Here is a 17,791-nt window from a genome sequence, read left to right on the forward strand (position 1 = left end):
CTTGAGGACTAGTTTGGAAACCTTTGCATTAAATTCCCTTCAACAAGATGGAGTAAGGTACTTCAATTAAACAGTCTAGTCACATTTTATGACATTTTTGTAAGTGATGTTTTGTAAGCTTTTTCCCATCAATGTGAACTATGTGTTTTGCCTCAATAAAGACTTGTTCAGTGGTCAAAATCCCTTGTAGAGGTTTTTCAAGTATGAGAAAAAGAATTCATCCAAGATTGTGACTTGAAAACAAATTGGCTGACTTCCTGCTTCTTTTCAGGCATGGAGCTTTATGTGTCCCAATTTGATACATGTTATATATGTATGTTGTATTATGTATACATGTACATCTATGTGTATGTATGTATGTGTATGTATATATATATATATATATATATATATATATATATATATATATATATATATATATATATATATATATATATATATATATATATATATATATATATATGTATATATATATATATATACACATCTACATATATATATATATTTCAGCAACACACTTATTTATTTATATATTTATTCGTGTATTTATTTATTTATTAACTTACTTATTACCTATCTGTTTATGTCTAAAATCCCTTTCCTATATCTGCATTTTCACCCTCTTGCTACTGTGACAACAAAATTTCCCGAATACGGGATGAATAAAGTTATCCAATCCAATCCAATATATACACATATTAAATATATAAATCATGTGGGGGTTTTTTCTTGAAATGTTACCTGAATAAATTGTACAAGGAAAAAAAATACAAAAGAAAATAAATGACAAAACCCTTTAAATATTACGAGAAAAACATTACGTACTATATTTATGATATTCATAGATGATGGAATATAATAACAATAGTCCCAGGATACTATTGGAACTCAATTTTTTTTTTTCGATTTTAAAACCAGAACGCAGTGGAAAAAAAGAAAAGAGCATTCATTTTTTGATTTTCTGAACTGCTTAATCCTCGCAAGGATTGCGGGGGGTGCTGGAGCCTATCCCAGCAGACTCAACATACCATATTATACTCATTTCATTCTAAACAGGATATCCTTTGGAGGCACTGAAAAGATAATTCATTTGTCAAAACGAGAACAGTAAACCAAGCAATTCCAAGATTGAATTACATTGGCAAGTAAAAAAAAAAACAGTGACAAAAAGAAAAGTGGGAATCAAAGTGGTTGAATGAAGAACAACATTTGAACGATTCCTCTGTTTCCTGTCTGACAGGCTTGTGAAAGCAGCGACTTGCTAACGCACTGAGTGGAGCAAAACATCAAAAAAAGCCAATGAATAATAGAGAATAAGATTTTGTGAAGCAGAGACTAGCAAAAAGGAGTCATCGACTACCGCAGCCGAGGCGAACCCTGCCGTAACATTGAGCCGACGCTACCGGGCTGCTTTTAAGACGTTGCAACAGCGTGTATCCAGAAATGGGAGAACTAAAAGGGATATAAGTAATGCGGCGGGCATGTGGTTATAATTATACACATGCAGCAATGTCTTAAGCTTTGCACGGCAAGCACGGCCTAAGAAAAAGCCTCATTAAATCCCACTATTCTCCCCATACTGCGCCTTACATATATATATATATATATATATATATATATATATATTTCTGTCTTTTGTTAGCATTTGGCTTTGCGTTCTGTCAAACATGAATGAGAAACAGGAAGCAGGGCTTGCAGACCACTCATGGAAGCACTCGACTGGGGGTCTGCTAAGAGGTAGGTCTGATTAAGCCTGAAGCTCGTCAGGGGGTCTTAATGGATATTGTGGCCGTGTTCATCAAAGTGGCAAGTTGGGCAGTCACTAAAGAGTATTAGAGCCACACTTGAAATGGGGAAGGGGGGAAAAAAGCATATTTAACGTATGGGGGTACAAAAAAAAAAGATAATCTGATGGGAAAGTAGTAAAAGTAAGACAATAAAATTGCAACATTACAGGAAAAACACCTAATACTATGGCAACAAAATTGTCACATATAATGGGAATTAAGTTGTAGAGTACAGTAATATTGTGCAAGATTGAAATTGCCAGATTACAAGAATAGAATCAATACCATAACAGTCGTTCTCTCTCAAAATGGCGAGTGGGCTTGGATGACATTTGTAAGAGCATCACGCATCATCGACCCTTCTTTTGACCAAAGAAATCACTCACAAATGAGGAAAAGTGAGGAATTAATTTGTGTGCCCTCCGGATTTCTCCACAGGCAGACATCGATCACCCAGTGGCTCGCCGCCCACTCGCAGAGACGCGTGTGACGGGAGGTTTCCACGAGTTGAGGTTTACAGTAGACCAAGAGGGGCTTCATTCCATGCAACCACCGACTAATGTCCGTCAATACAAATTATAAGAGCAGCACACAAATACAGTATTGTTCAGATGGCATTTACTATGTTCTGTTGGCCTCAACTTTTGGGTGAGAACAGAAACGACTGAAAAAGACTCGATGGAAAGCTCGAGAGAATTGAAGTTATTAGATCAAGCATCCCGATCCTTCTTTCGCTTGTCGCCAAATGCCGGATCACTTACTTTGCTTATGCATTAGTGTGGCATTAGCACAAGTAGCAGTGTCACAATTAATTTTTGGATCTTTGCCAGCCATCCCATTAAAAAGGTCTTATAAACTAGGGCTGTCAATAGCAATTTTCTACACTATTTAATCCAACAGATTTTAGTACTTTATGTAGGATTTGCACTTCAATTATTCATTAAATGGTCCTAATAATTTAATAGACATTAAAGAAACATGTTTTGTGGAAATAATTCTAATATAGTTCTTAGCGATTGAGCTGCGATTTTCCCATTTTAAGAGTCGATACTCAACCATTTTTAGGTACTATTGTTTTCATTTGTGCCCATTTTTTCAACATTAGCCAATTAAGAGAATATTGCTTTGTCTTCGTCCAGGTTGCCAGAGCTCTGTAGGCTACGTTGGTTGCTACCACGTTCACAGACAGAATTAATGATGTCATGTTCCAACCGAGAAAAAAAACAACCTTGGCCCGAATGTTAAATGAGTTATGACAAATTAAGAAGCAAAAGAGGGATTTACATGGGTGATGCCTTCAAACAATGGAAAAATGACAAAATCGACAACAGGCCAACGTTGCACAACTTGTCTATGAAAGGTGATGTACTTTTCTGTATGGTAAATTGACTAAAGGAATATAAACCAAGTTAGCATATTCATACTAATATATGTTGGTCAGTTAAATGGATGGGGGAATAAAAATATTTTTGCATATGCTGTCAATGCATTACCAAACAAAATATTATTTTCCCGTCATGGCATGAGAAACTAACCCGTGTTCATTGCTTGGCTTTTTTTTTTAAACTCAGCTCTTTTGTGTTAATCTAACGTCCTAAAAAATATTATTTAATTGTGTAAGAACATACCCCTGTTGCAATTTGAAGACTGTAGTATGTACTCATTTAATTTTGGGTGTGTAATATATATAGGTTGAAAATGTATGTGAAGATGATCATTGCTAACATTCATGTGTAGCTTGTTAGTTTCCACCTTTTCTGATTAAAGTGCAACACTTGTGTGATAATGCAACATGCAGTGCTTATCTGGCAAGTCAAAGGGGGAAAGCATGATTTAGATCTGAATTTGGTGGTCCTTGTTGTAGGACCGTTTTTGGGCACAAGCCCTACAAAATACTCCTTTAAATATAACAGGAAATTTAGAAACAAATATTGTTAAAGTATTTGAAGGAAAAAAGTCTCGCCAGTGTGTCTTCATGTCTGGAATAATTCATGTAGTTATTTTTTTTTCCATCTAAAGAAAATGCAGCTGGACAGGACTCAAGTAGCAAAACAGAACAAAAGGGGTAGACAAACATGATTGAATTTTTATGCTACCCAACTATTAGTAGCATTGCAAAATTGCTCCATTTAACAAGGGGAAACCATCAGAGAGGATACTCCATCTATTGATGTACAGGACGCAACCAATACCAAGCCTAATTGCTAATCAGAATTACTGAGTTGTCATCCTAATTAACAGCGTTAATCCCAGCACCAACAGCTATATCCCGATTTTTAACACTTAAATTCTGAGCTGCTATGCGAGAGAAATGAGAAAGGAGCACCGGACTGGCACAGCTACCTACAGCATCCCCAGCCTGTTGGGTCAAACCATCCATATTGCCTTTAAAATAAGCTCACCTGAGAACTGACCTTTAGCAGAGACGAATGACATGAAAATATACAGTGTGGTGCATCAGGGGCAGCCTTCTTTCATAGGGGGGAACTTGGAGTTAGTATGGGGGTGTCCTACTCTTTTTCTGACCTGAATAGCCATAACGTTCCTGGAGGGCCAGCGTTAATTCCGTGCTCGGAGACGGGACACATTCATCTACATACGGCACAGTGGTGTGAGGCAAAGTAAAGCGCTCACGAGGGCTACTTTAACCACATCTGAATGCATGCGTATACTTTACTCACCATCACAGTACGTACAGGCTACTACATGACGGTACACAGTCGATTGGTCGCCGGTCTTTTGGTCGCTCGGAAGGTAAGTGATAATTACCATTTAAATTGTTGCTCAAATTCCCTAAATACAAACTGCGAATTACAATTTAGTAATACTTAATGCCCTAGTAATTATTAGGCTAAAGAAAAGCTCCAAATTTCCCGGACCTCTATTGTTTTTTGTTGGAGAACTTGTTAAGACCCTGACTGACGTAGCTTCTTAAAGGGACAACGCATGTACATACAATCTCTGATACACTCACATGTCGGCTCAGTGAAACTGCTCATGGCCATTGTTGGCTTTTATTGATGTGTAGACCGTGTTGTTTTACCTTGTTTTGTCGCCGGTCTTTTGGTCATCGGTCTTTTGGTCGCCGGTCTTTTGGTGGCCCGTTGTCGCAGTCGGGGCGACCAAAAGACCGGCGACCAAAAGACGGCGACCAAAAGACGGCGACCAAAAGACCGGCGACCAAAAGACCGGCAACCAATCGACCACACACGCTACATGACAACCTTACTAATTGCCAAAGTCTTAATAACATAGGAAAACCTAAATTTGTAGTATAAATTCTAACATGAAAAGGAAAAACGAAATTCACTCCTGTCAATGTTTAGAATTTAACGAAAATAAAGCCATCGTGTTCCACGAAAAAGTTGTCATATGATAAAAATAACACTCAGTAGCAAAGCAGGTTACTCAATAAAAACCTCAACAACAGGAAACACAGATCCTTGTGAACGCACGCACACACAGATATATGATCCACTTTCCAGACAAAAATGATGAAATATGAAATGGAGCATTACCGCTCGGAATGGCAGTGTGCCCGGGACTGTGCTGCTGCTGCTCTTCTGTCACATTGTCTTCTACTGTCAGGAACAGAGAAAGAGAAAGGAAGGGGTTTCAGGGAGAAAAAGTGAGGAAAAGATAGTTAATAGTTGGGAAAAAAAATTGACACAGTGAGATGAGATTTCCCTCTTTTTTTATTATTTACAACCGAAAACGAAAACCGCCGAGAGATTTGGACCGCTTTTCACAGCTCGACCTGAGTTTTGGGAATCGACGCCAGCCTTTCATATGGATGAGTTTTATTGGCAACAAGGCAAACAACCACACACGTAAATAAGAACTGTGAATAATGGAGGCGTCCCATGAAACGTCGGCACGGACGAATGAAACCTTTGGTAAGACGGTGGATCAGACGGTGATTTTAGGGATGCTGACTTTAAATTGGGCATGCAAAAACGAGCCAGAGTCTCTTTGAATTGCTTTTTCCACTTTTAGGGCCAGGCTGCAGAAGAGTGAGAGTTGAGTGAGGGTGGTAAATTGGGAACGTTCAATGGGGAATAAATGGAATTTATGGGCATATGCAATAAGACACCAGGAAGTCACCACATTTAAAATGGTCTCTTATAGAGAACTCAAATGTGTATTTAATTTAATTCGTAGCCAAGAAATACAGTTTTTGATCCAAGTATAACAGTCCTGTGCGGTCCAACTTTTGAATTTACAGTCATAGAAGCCACCGACGGGTCTTTTTTTGTGGTTTGTTAGGTGAGCCTAAATTAGAGTAAGGAGTGAGCCTCATATAAGAAATTCAAGTTGGTGGAAAAATGAAGTCGTGTGCAATTAATTTGTGAGGTGCTCCACTGAAAGCAGACCTTTCGTGTACAGAATGAAACTTGAAGCCCTCTGGAGGTAATTTGTGTATTTTATCAAATATTCCGGTGAGTATGATTGAATGAATAAACTCTCCTCTTAGAAACTTTCACATCGGGATTTGCATCCTCTTGTTGTTTGATATTTTTTCATAGAGACAACTCACAAACATTGAGAAAAACAATCCAAAAAAATTATCCTAAAGTTGCATATTACAGATATCAGCTGACAAATGCTATGCCTAGGTGGCAGAGTGAAAAAGTCATTTATCTCTAAATGATCAAAACAAAGGTTAAATTTAAAATTAGTACTTCAAACTAAAGTACACTTTTTTTTAAAATAAAAGATGGTTGTTATAGACTAGTGTTTATGCCCTAGCACACGTGTCAAAGTGGCGGCCCGGGGGCCAAATCTGGACCGCCGCATCATTTTGTGTGGCTCGGGAAAGTAAATCATGAGTGCCGACTTTCTGTTTTAGGATCAAATTAAAATGAAGAGTATAGATGTATATTAAATTTCCTGATTTTCCCCCCTTTTAAATCAATAATTGTAATTTTTTAATCAATTTTTTCTGTGTTTTTAGTTCAAAAATCATTTTGTAAAATCTAAAAATATATTTAAAAAAAACTAAAATAAACATTGTTTTAGATCTATAAAAAACTGAATATTCAGGGCTTTTAATCCAGTTCTTTTAATCCATTTATTAAAAAAAATAAATCTAAATATTATATCTGAAATGGTCCGGCCCATGTGAAATCAAGTTGACGTTAAAGCAGCCCGCGAACCAACCCGAGTCTGACACCCTTGTCCTAGCATGAAGATGCTATATAAGTAGAAGTTTGCATGCTCCCATTTTTTTCAAAAGCACAGCAGAATACAAAGTTAGGGGTGAGAGCAAAGTGCGCAAATGATTGAGTACTATAAAAGTACAGCTTTTTAATTTAAACCGCTTTCAAAATCTAAACTACCTCTCTAAAGGTAACATAACCCTTCCACCTCGCAACTTGGACGACATTATAATGACAGTGGCGGTCCTGGAAAAGAAAGGCTCGCATTTAGTTTAAAAAAAAAAAAAGATTTCACATCAGCAACTAACTGCATGAGGCTTCCAAGAGTTGCGTCAAGTACGAAGAGTGAAATGGATTTTAACAGTGGGAAGAGAACAAAAGAGTCTCCCACCTGCTCCATGTAAAATGAAGGTCTCGCTGAGGGCTTCTTACGCCTCTGCGTTCCACCCGTGAAGTTGAATTGCATTCTCCATTATGTATTTTCCAGCCTTTCATTTCCTGGGCACGGAAGGGGGAGTCTGACAGGACCTCCCGCCAGGGGAGTGTGGCAGTGACTGCCGACGCAGTAAGTGTCGCACTTTTAAAACTGCGCAAAATATCCTGTACTTTGCATAATTAAGACAAGATCCTATGGCGGCAGAAGCCTTTCGACTCAGGGGAACATGAGTTAGACGCGAGTAGGGAGTCGAACCGCCATGAAAAATGAAGAGTAAAGTGTAGAGCAAAAGTTTGACTGCCACAAAAGAGAATTAGGGCCACGTTCTGAAGAAGACACAAAAAGAGGTGTGTGATAAGAAGAAGAAGAAAAAAGGTGATTGTGTTACAAGGCTAGAAAATCACCAGAATACTAGAATAAAGTAGCAACTATGAGGTAAATTAAAAATGAAATATGACATTAAATAATTGCAGCACAGCAAGAACAAAGAAGATGTTATGGTAATGCTCAAATAAAGTATTTACATCAATAGTATAAAAGTGAAAAATTTACAAGACTAAAGGTAAGGAATAGCAGCAACAAAATTTGCTATAAAGAAAGAAAAATGTTGACATTTTACAAGGCATGAGGGAATAGTCTTGCTCTATTACGATTATTAGTCATTGGAGAAGTTGCAATATTGTGTGTGGGGGAAGCTGGCATGTTATGGGGTCTGAATTTTACAAGAATAAAGTGAGTGATATTAAGAGGATTAATTTGCAATATTACAAGCTTAAGTTCTAATACAAAAAGAGCATTAACATAACAAGGAGCACAATCCAAATTTGTCACAATACAGCGACCGTCTTGGACAGTTCAAGTCTAAATTTTCATGGGGAAAAATAAAATGGCAATATGTTAAGTTAGTTTGCCAGAATATTATAAGAGAAATTCCTTTCTTCTCTTGTTTGTGTTGTGTCCTGAACACATTTTTTTTAATCATTTGGCACCGAATGTTTTTTTTAGCTCTTGAAAGATTATAAATCTTTATAAATCCTTCCCTACGCCATGTTTGCCAAACATATCATGGGCCTTGCAATTAATTAGAGGCATCCTTTAATGCAAGGAGGCCCGGTCGGATGGCGTGGGGGGACTCCCCGGCGCCGCCACAGATGACAAAATCAGCCAATGCGTTCCTGTCGGAGCGGGCTCTGGTGACTGACGCCCTGAGAGTTTAATGAGTTTCTCCTACGCCGTGGAGATTTTCGTGTATGAGATCATTTAAATGGAGCCGAGGGTGGGGGTCCTAATAAATCCCCCGTGGTTCCATCAGAGATCGGTGGCAGGGGTTTTGCTTTTTGTTTTGATTACCATCCCTGTTGGTGAGATGAGGGAGTTCAGGCAGAAAATGTTCTTTTATGATACCGTAAGAAGCCGCGGCGGTCTGGGGATGATTTGTCACCCGCTGTAAACATATTAAAAGTTTCGTCGTTAAGATGACTTGGAGGAAGAGAGTGCGTTCATCTCTCGAAACCATACGGACAATCATCATTGAAATGTTTGAAATCGCTTCCACGCTAATGGTATGGCGGTTAACAAGGCTAGGAATCATATAGAGCACATGTGTCAAAGTGGCGGCCCGGGGGCCAAATCTGGCCCGCCGCATCATTTTGTGTGTAAAGTAAATCACGAGTGGCGACTTTCTGTTTTAGGATCAAATTAAAATGAAGAGTATAGATGTATATTAAATTTCCTGATTTTCCCCCTTTTAAATCAATAATTGTATTTTTTTAATCCATTTTTTCTGTGTATTTAGTACAAAAATCATTTTGTAAAATCTAAAAATATATTTAAAAAAAGCTAAAATAAACATTGTTTTAGATCTATAAAAAAATGAATATTCAGGGATTTTAACCCAGTTTTTTTAATCCATTTATTTAAAAAAATCTAAATATTATATCTAAAATGGTCCGGCCAACGTGAAATCAAGTTGACGTTAACGCGGCCCCCGAACCAACCCAAGTCTGACACCCTTGATATAGAGTCTACCAATCAGCCACTTCAGTGTCATTAGAATATTTTTTCCAATGAATGCATTACGGAAACCATGAATATGTGAGAAACTTTATAAAGCTGGTACGGCTTTAAGATAGTGAAGAAAGCTTACTTAGCAATATTTGACCAAGCCTAATGTGAATAGTTTGGCATCGAAATAGTGTGAATGACAAATGAATTGAACATTTAAGAGTATAACAGACAATGAAAAATCAGCAAAATTTTGAATATTGACATATTCATTCAACTCTTAACTTATTGGTTCCTAATGAGAGACGTCAAAATGGTTTGGAAGTCTGTCGCATTGAATGGCATTGATTTTTTTAGCTACATTTCAGGTAAGTAGTACCACAATAATTTTGAGTGCTAAATTATAAACAAAACTGGGAGAAATCGATAAAGACAAAGACAAACACAAGAGGGCCGTTTTAATGAACTCGTGCCTAACTTTATCTCATAAACGCCAGAGCAAACTAGTCAGCTGAATCGTTGCTATTGTTATTTCATGTATGTCCAGCTACAGTGTATCACTCTGATTGTTAAAAAAATAATTAAAAAATTGTTGATACAACATTGAACCCACACGGGACCGTTGTCCTTTGATAATCAAAGTGCAGCTCAAAGGGAAAACAAACAAACAAACAAAAAAAACACCCTAATCCCACGACAAATGTTGCAACATTAAAGGCCACTAATTAACACAGCGGGGACACACGCGCACACTCACACACACAGAAATGAATGAAACTACCTGTCATTTTATTGTGAGTGACAATCCCCATATGGTTTGCTTCCCTTTTTAGCGATGAATTAATTGTGTGTAGATAAGATGAAAAATGTACACAATGCGCTGAATGATTAGAAAAAAGTCAGAGACGACAAATTCACAGTCACTTTTTTTGCAATCCATCAGATGAAATCCTGCTGGGTAACACAAACACACGTACGCTTGAAAAGTGTGTGTGTGTGTGTGTGTTTTCCTGGATATGCGTGACTCATCCGCTTGGTTACAAGCTGCCTGGACGATACGGTGGCGGGCACAATGGTGCTGTAATCCGCCCTTACTGACCGCGACGGAGACGCTCGCCACGGGGACTACAACTCAATTTAGCTGGGGGTCCGCAGGTCAACCCTCTTCAATTAGGCCCGAGAGGAGGCGGGTGGAGGACGCACGCACACACATGACTAACTTTCTTAATGAGCATTATTTGAACTGATGATTAGTGTCATGAATAATTTGCAATGGAGCAGCATGTTAATCACATAGCATAATGTCTGTAAGCCTTTAGTCATATAGAGAAGGGAAGATGGTGCAATTATTGCCAATTCTCAAAGTAAAGTGAGACTAGTCACATGCAAATAAGCCCCGCAACATCTCATTTGATTTTGCCAAAGGAAAGCGGTGGGGATCAATCACTGTCTGGATATCAGACAATCCGTGACAACAAGACAGACGCGCGCCACGAAATAAGAGGAGATATCGGCCAGCTCCCGCGACGCTCCCGTCCGGCACGCCTGAGCCGCGTGTCAAGCACGCTGACAGCCGTGCTAATGGGATTTTCCCCCCCTTTTTAAAAGAAAAAACTAACAGCTCCATCATAATTTCCTTAATGATAATACATACTACCCATATTTTCGTGTCACATTAGAAACGTGTTAATGGGTGTTATGCCACGGTACATTAATGGCAAACAGCCCGGAGGACGTGGCGCATTCTGACGCAACAACGACGAAAATAGAGCACAACTTTACCTTCAAATGCTATTGCTAATGCTAAACACTGTTCTAGTGGGGTATCTCTAGCACCAATCTACAGAGTTCTGGTTCTTATTTAAATTATTTATGGGAAATTGTTACTACCAAGGTTATTGCATCTAGAACAAGGGTGTCAGACTCGGGTTTGTTCGCGGGCCGCTTTAACGTCAACTTGATTTCACGTGGGCCGGACCATTTTAGATATAATATTTAGATTATTTTTTTTATAAATGGATTAAAAGAACTGGATTAAAAGCCCTGAATATTTAGTTTTTTATAGATCTAAAACAATGTTTATTTTAGTTTTTTTTATATATATATTTTAAGATTTTACAAAATGATTTTTGAACTAAAAACACAGAAAAAAATGATTAAAAAATTACAATTATTGATTTAAAAGGGGGAAAATCTGAAAATTTAATATACATCTATACTCTTCATTTTAATTTGATCCTAAAACAGAAAGTCGGCACTCATCATTTACTTTCCCGGGCCACACAAAATGATGCGGGGGGCCAGATTTGGCCCCCGGGCCGCCACTTTAACACTTGTGATCTAGAAGGTGGACAGCAGCTCATTTTTTGGAGCTTTTTAAAAATCAAAACGAATAATGAGGCTGCTTAAAAAAGCAAACTTAAAATAACTTTAGGATTCAAAATGAAAGTGAACGTTTATTCCGAAATCAAATCACAAATATAGTCCTAAATTTGATTAAAGGCATACTATACATTTCCACCAGAGTATGTCAAAACTCACTTTGACATTGTACTAGAAGAATCCGGTCATGGGTGTTGCATCACTGTTACATCACAGTCGGTTAACTCAATCCATCAGACAACGGTTGACATCCAATCCAACTACTACTAAACAAGGAGAAGGTCCTCCAGTTCTAAATAAACCATAATCAATAGCCGGCATTGAATTAACTTTGTCTACAATCTTGGAATTCACGGTAAAACAGTTATTGGAATTAAGATCATCATGGAAAAAAACGCACATTGTGATGCAACAGCATAAATAGAGCGGATAGATACCAAACATAAAATACTAAATGACTAGCTTGCTGATTTAACATTCTTTAAATTGTGAAAGGAGTAGTGGTCACATACATTATCAGTAGAAAACTTATAACAAGATATAAAACAATAGCTATCTAAACCCGGGGTGGCAAGCTCAAATAAAAACTGATAGATTTACATTCCTCAGGTTGGTTCATTGATAAGAAGTGAAATAACCTTGCACTATAAAGAAATGAGCTTCCACTAGCAGTAAACTCTTCCTAAATGTCTCTAGGGTTTCTCATTTCATTTAAACTGAATTTACAAATGTACATTTACTGCCTTTTTACAAAATGCCTGGAAGTGTTAAGTCCACAGTAAGAGTTAAACGACGTCATGCATCACCAAAAGTTCACCCATATAGCCACTAATTTCAGCTCTTCTACAACATGAAATATTTAGGGTCGACGTGACACGGTTTTTGCAGCAGTCGGCCAGCAAATGGCGCGGAAAATATATTTATATATGCACATGGCCGATGTGGAAAGCGGGCTCCTCGGCCAATAAACACGTCAGTGCCGAGGGCCTTGAGTGTGCGGTCTGTGCTTCGAATGAAAACATCCACGCTGGCTCATGTTTTTGATTCAGGAATTGTGCTAGCGCGACAGACGACGTGGCAGTCGTCGCTTGTGGGTTTTCGACCGCTCGCTCATGAGAACAACATGGAGTCACAAGGGTCTGAGTTACAACTGGTGTCCAGTGCTTAAGCGTTTGCATACTAGCTCTGTTTTGAAAATGCCACTGCAAATGTTCACATATTTTCTCAAAACCAGATTTGGACTTTCTTAACTTATCCAGATCCATCGCTACCAGGCCTAGATTGAAAGTCTGTCACCGTCAATGGCAGTAAATGAGCCACTAAAATAATAGAAGGCAACTTGTCACCTTCTTGGAGGAACCTCTATATACGAATAGAATATTATACGTACATTCTTCAATCTACAAATGACAGCGTGCTCCTGCTGTTGAACACGGAATGGAGGTGACGATGCTTCCTCTCTTAACAATAGCCAGGCAGACGGATTGACAAGGAAAGTTATTGTGGACATCTGTATAAATGGAGCCCCCCTTCCCTGAGGAGCGACAGACAAAGAGCAGTAAATAACATCTGGCTCCCCCCTCCAAAAAAATATAGCGAAAAGGAAATATCTACGTCGTCTTTCGGCAATAGTCGATCGGCACAAAGACATCAATGTTTTGTCGATTTCTCTTTGCGACAACAAAACAAACAGGCTTCACCTGCATACTGATTCAGTCTCTCTCTCTCTCACTCTCGGTTTCTCTCTCAGTCAAACACACCAGTCTGAACAGATGTGCAGCTCACACTTGTAGCGTCGAAGAGGCTGCATTCAACACGAGTGACGAACAAAACAAAAACAGGACGTCGAAGAATCCAATGCGCTCTCCGGGTTATTGATTAAAAAATGGCTGCGCCTTACAGACGTTTGTGGTGAAGTCTTCCGAGAAGAAGGAACGAAGAGGTGGAAAAGATGGGGATGGGTACGACGGTTCGACGACCAAAACATTGGGGATTACGTTGATGAATGAACTGGAATAACCACCCACCCTAATAAATCATCCTATTTCCAACACATAAATGCAAAAAAAAAGTGTCATCATAAAAGTTATTCAGTGAACTTTTCATCTCACAACTAAATATATAATTGACAAAACATACACATCCTCCCATCCCTGCTTTACTTTGCCTTTGGTCACGTGACAACCGTGCACGCCATTCCTTTACTTAAAAGTTGGCTGCTTGAGGACGGATCCAGATGTTCGTATGTTGAAACAATCGCGCACGCTCTCACGCACCCGAACCCGCCCTCAACGAACCGGTCCGAAATGATTTTTCCATACACACCAAAAAAAGAAAGAAAGAAAAAACCTTCCACCAAGCCTAAATGCCGGTAAAAATACATTCACCTCGTTTTTTTTGTCTTTTTTTGTTTTTTGTTTTGCCTGGCGTTTGGTCAATGCGATTCAAAAAAAAAAAGATATTTTAAAATAAATGTTTGAAGAGCCAGCTTACCTTTGAGGGATCTTGGCTTCGCTTGCTTGCGGCGCGACATGATCCTACACAAAATGCTGAAGTTGACAATGTGCGTAAAAGGGCTCAGTGGCCAAAACCGTCCCGAAATGCGCGTGCAAGGTTCGAGCGCGACTGTCTCGCTACCATCCCCGGCGCGCAAGGCTAAGCGACGTCGGACTAGTCTAAATGTTATAATCTTGTTTTGTGATGAGCAGGTAGACAGACGTGTTTTTTTTTAAAAGGTCCAATTTCCCCGGTAAAAATGCGAGAAGGTGGCTCTGGTGTCGCCGATTGCCGTGGCGATGCCGTCACGCACTGCCATTCCCCGTGAAAATGTCACGCGTGTGCACGCTCGGGAAATGAAAAAGAGCAATATTTGCTTTATTCTTGCCCACCGTCACCGTGATCATCATTCGAAAGGTGGTGGGGAAAGCCCTCTCGCGCGTCAGAGTGCAAAAGAAATAAGGTGCGACAAAAACAAACCGAGCTTCCCGAAAAAAAGGGGGAGAAAAACGAGCAAATGAGACTTTTGGGGAGAAATCCAGCTAAGCAGGCGAAAAGTAGTCGCGCGTCAGAGGAGTAGAGCTAATGTAGAATTAGGTGCGCGGATGTGCTCCGAGCCGACGTCTAAATTGCTCTTAAAAGGAGGATGAAGAAGCAGAGAGAAGATGGAAGCTCCCTCCTCATCACAAACCTGCAAGGTCTTGGACTGCGCTGTCGCTCCGGTAGTCCACATAATAATGGAAAATGGAAGCAAGGCCCCCAAAGCCATCAGGATGGCTCCAGAGGGGGCCCCTACCCCGCAGGGACTCGCTCTGTACGTAATCACTGAGGAAATCATTGTCAGCCTGCCTGCACTCACACACAGACAGAGAGGCATGATTAAAATCCGAGGGCGCGCCGCAAGATGTGGACGCCTGGATTCGGATCGCTCTCCGGATCCGGAGTCGCACTCCCAGCCCCCGGAAAGTGGGCCTGCCCGGCTGGCTGGTTGGCTGGCTGGCTGGATGGCTGGCTGGAAGGGATGGCGGCGCTTCTTCCTGCAGTTCGCCGGCGGCCACTCCGTACGTCTATCAGCATGTACGGCAGACGGACTGGTCCCCCTTCTGGTGGAAGAAGAAAGGCGCTATTAGCGTCTAGCACGCATACAGTTATGTTTTTTTTACATCAACGCCTATGACTTTAGATGTGCAGTATTATCACACATAACTATGTCACTTTATTTTATTGTGGTTTGTCAATTTTTCCTTAAATGAGTAGATGATAGATGGATAGATGGATAGATGATAGATGATAGATGATAGATGGATAGATGGATAGATGGATAGATGGATAGATGGATAGATGGATAGATGGATAGATGGATAGATGGATAGATGGATAGATGGATAGATGGATAGATGGATAGATGGATAGATGGATAGATGGATAGATGGATAGATGGATAGATGGATAGATGGATAGATGGATAGATGGATAGATGGATAGATGGCATACCTGTCAACCTCTGCCGATAACTGCCCTTATAAATGATTATGATTCCCCTTACAACCCCCCCAAAAACCTTACAAACACCGTACGAGTCGTACAGTGTTTGTAAGGTTTTTGGGGGGTTTGTAAGGGGAGTCATAATCATTTATAAGGGCAGTTATCGGCAGAGGTTGACAGGTATGAGATGGATAGATGGATAGATGGATAGATGGATAGATGGATAGATGGATAAATGGATCGATGGATCGATGGATCGATGGATCGATGGATCGATGGATCGATGGATCGATGGATCGATGGATCGATGGATCGATGGATCGATGGATCGATGGATCGATGGATCGATGGATCGATGGATCGATGGATCGATGGATCGATGGATCGATGGATCGATGGATCGATGGATCGATGGATCGATGGATCGATGGATCGATGGATCGATGGATCGATGGATCGATGGATCGATGGATCGATGAATAGATGGATAGATGGATAGATGGATAGATGATGGATAGATGGATAAATGGATAGATGGATAGATGGATAGAGGGATAGAGGGATATAGGGATAGATGGATAGATGGATGGGTGGATGGGTGGATGGGTGGAAGGATGGATGATGGATGGATATATGGGTAGATGGATAGATAGACACACAAAACATAATATCGTACACAAATGTTCATTATATACAATATTTATTATATATAATCTAATCAATACTGATCATATGAAGGGTGCAAAAATATTTGGTAAACAGAGTGGTTGTCCGTCTCATTATGCCCTGTGATTGGCTGGCTACCGATTCAGGGTGCCACTCACCTGGTGCCCGTGTTTAGCTGGGATAGGCTCCAGCACCCCTGTAAGGATACACGGTTCAGAAAATGAATGAAGTAATGAATACACGATTTTAAAAGTAATGTAGTTACTCCAGTCACGGCTGTAGTTTAAAGTACATACTAGTTATATTCACCAGATACTGAGATAATAATGTGATACCACTTTACAATAGAGATATTGTATGACACGCCGTTTGCACAAATTCTCGTTGCTAGGCAGAATTCATGGGAAGCGATCATGTGTACACTGCAATACATTGCATATAAAGTATTTGCATCAGTTCTAATCAAAATATACTATGTGACGTTCGATTTTACGTCTATTAATATTTAAATAAAGAGGGACCGATTTTCATCCCAATTCTTCAGTTTTGAGCCAAATTATTGAAGGTCCCTAAAAAATGATGCCATGCTGTGAAAAATGCTGCATGCATTTTAGCTTTCAAGACACTCTTTTGCTGACTACTCTTATTACTACTTTATCTATTAGTATGTTTTGTATTGTGTCTTTTCATGGTCATCACCAGATAGCCATATATTACAACTCAGTCTAGAAGAAAACAGCTTAAGAGAGGGATGTGCTCAAGTTTCAGCAGACCATGTTCACAAGTTTGGTTTCGTAAGACTGAGTTCATGACCCAAAAACTCGATCATGTGTCATTTTATCATTTATCATCTCTCCCCCCTGCTTCTTTCATCAAAAAAAAATCCTCAACAGCCTGTCTCCTGTATTCTGAATGACAGTGGGAGACAAAAACACAGGGTTGTCTTTTACTGACAATTGAGCCAACATTTTGTATTTTCAAGTTAGAACAGTTTTAGTTTTTGCGTAACCTTACAAAAATCAACCACCTTTGAGGGTAAGCAGAATGTTAAGAATTGACATGGGTGCCCCTTTGGTCAAGTGGTTAATATGTCTGCCTCACACTTCTAAGATAAAGGATTCTCCCTGTGTGGAGTTTGCATGTTCTCCTCATGCCTATGTGGATTTTCCCCGGGTATTCCGGTTTCCTACCACCTCCCAAAAAGGTGAATGGTAGGCTGGTTGAACACTCTAAGCCAGGGGTGAGCAAACCGGTCCTCGAGGGCCATTGTGGGTGCACGTTTTTGTTCCAACCGATCCAGCACAGACATTTTGACCAATAAGATTTCTGCAGAAAACAAGAAGCACCTGACTGCAATCCACTAATTGCACTTGTAG

At 39.7% G+C, this 17,791-nt stretch overlaps 1 protein-coding gene across 4 annotated transcripts in view; it reads right to left on the reverse strand.

The window, feature by feature from the left end:
- The window catches only part of LOC144085297 (zinc finger protein 521-like), a 106,738-nt gene extending 91,414 nt beyond the window's left edge, over positions 1–15,324 (reverse strand). Inside the window, exons 1-3 of one of the 4 annotated variants that reach the window (XM_077614404.1) lie at positions 14,956–15,073; positions 14,262–14,305; positions 5,306–5,365 (exon numbers count right to left, since the gene is read on the reverse strand). In XM_077614404.1, coding sequence (XP_077470530.1) covers positions 5,306–5,365; positions 14,262–14,301 — 100 coding nt within the window. In that variant the 5' untranslated portion in view covers positions 14,302–14,305; positions 14,956–15,073. Of the gene's footprint in view, positions 1–5,305; positions 5,369–14,261; positions 14,306–14,955 lie in introns of all 4 variants that reach the window. The other 3 variants (XM_077614407.1, XM_077614406.1, XM_077614408.1) reach the window with 3 other exon arrangements.
- Positions 15,325–17,791: the final 2,467 nt, after the last annotated feature.

The sequence above is a fragment of the Stigmatopora argus genome, chromosome 12 (genome assembly GCF_051989625.1).
Source record: "Stigmatopora argus isolate UIUO_Sarg chromosome 12, RoL_Sarg_1.0, whole genome shotgun sequence".
Lineage (NCBI taxonomy): Eukaryota > Metazoa > Chordata > Actinopteri > Syngnathiformes > Syngnathidae > Stigmatopora > Stigmatopora argus.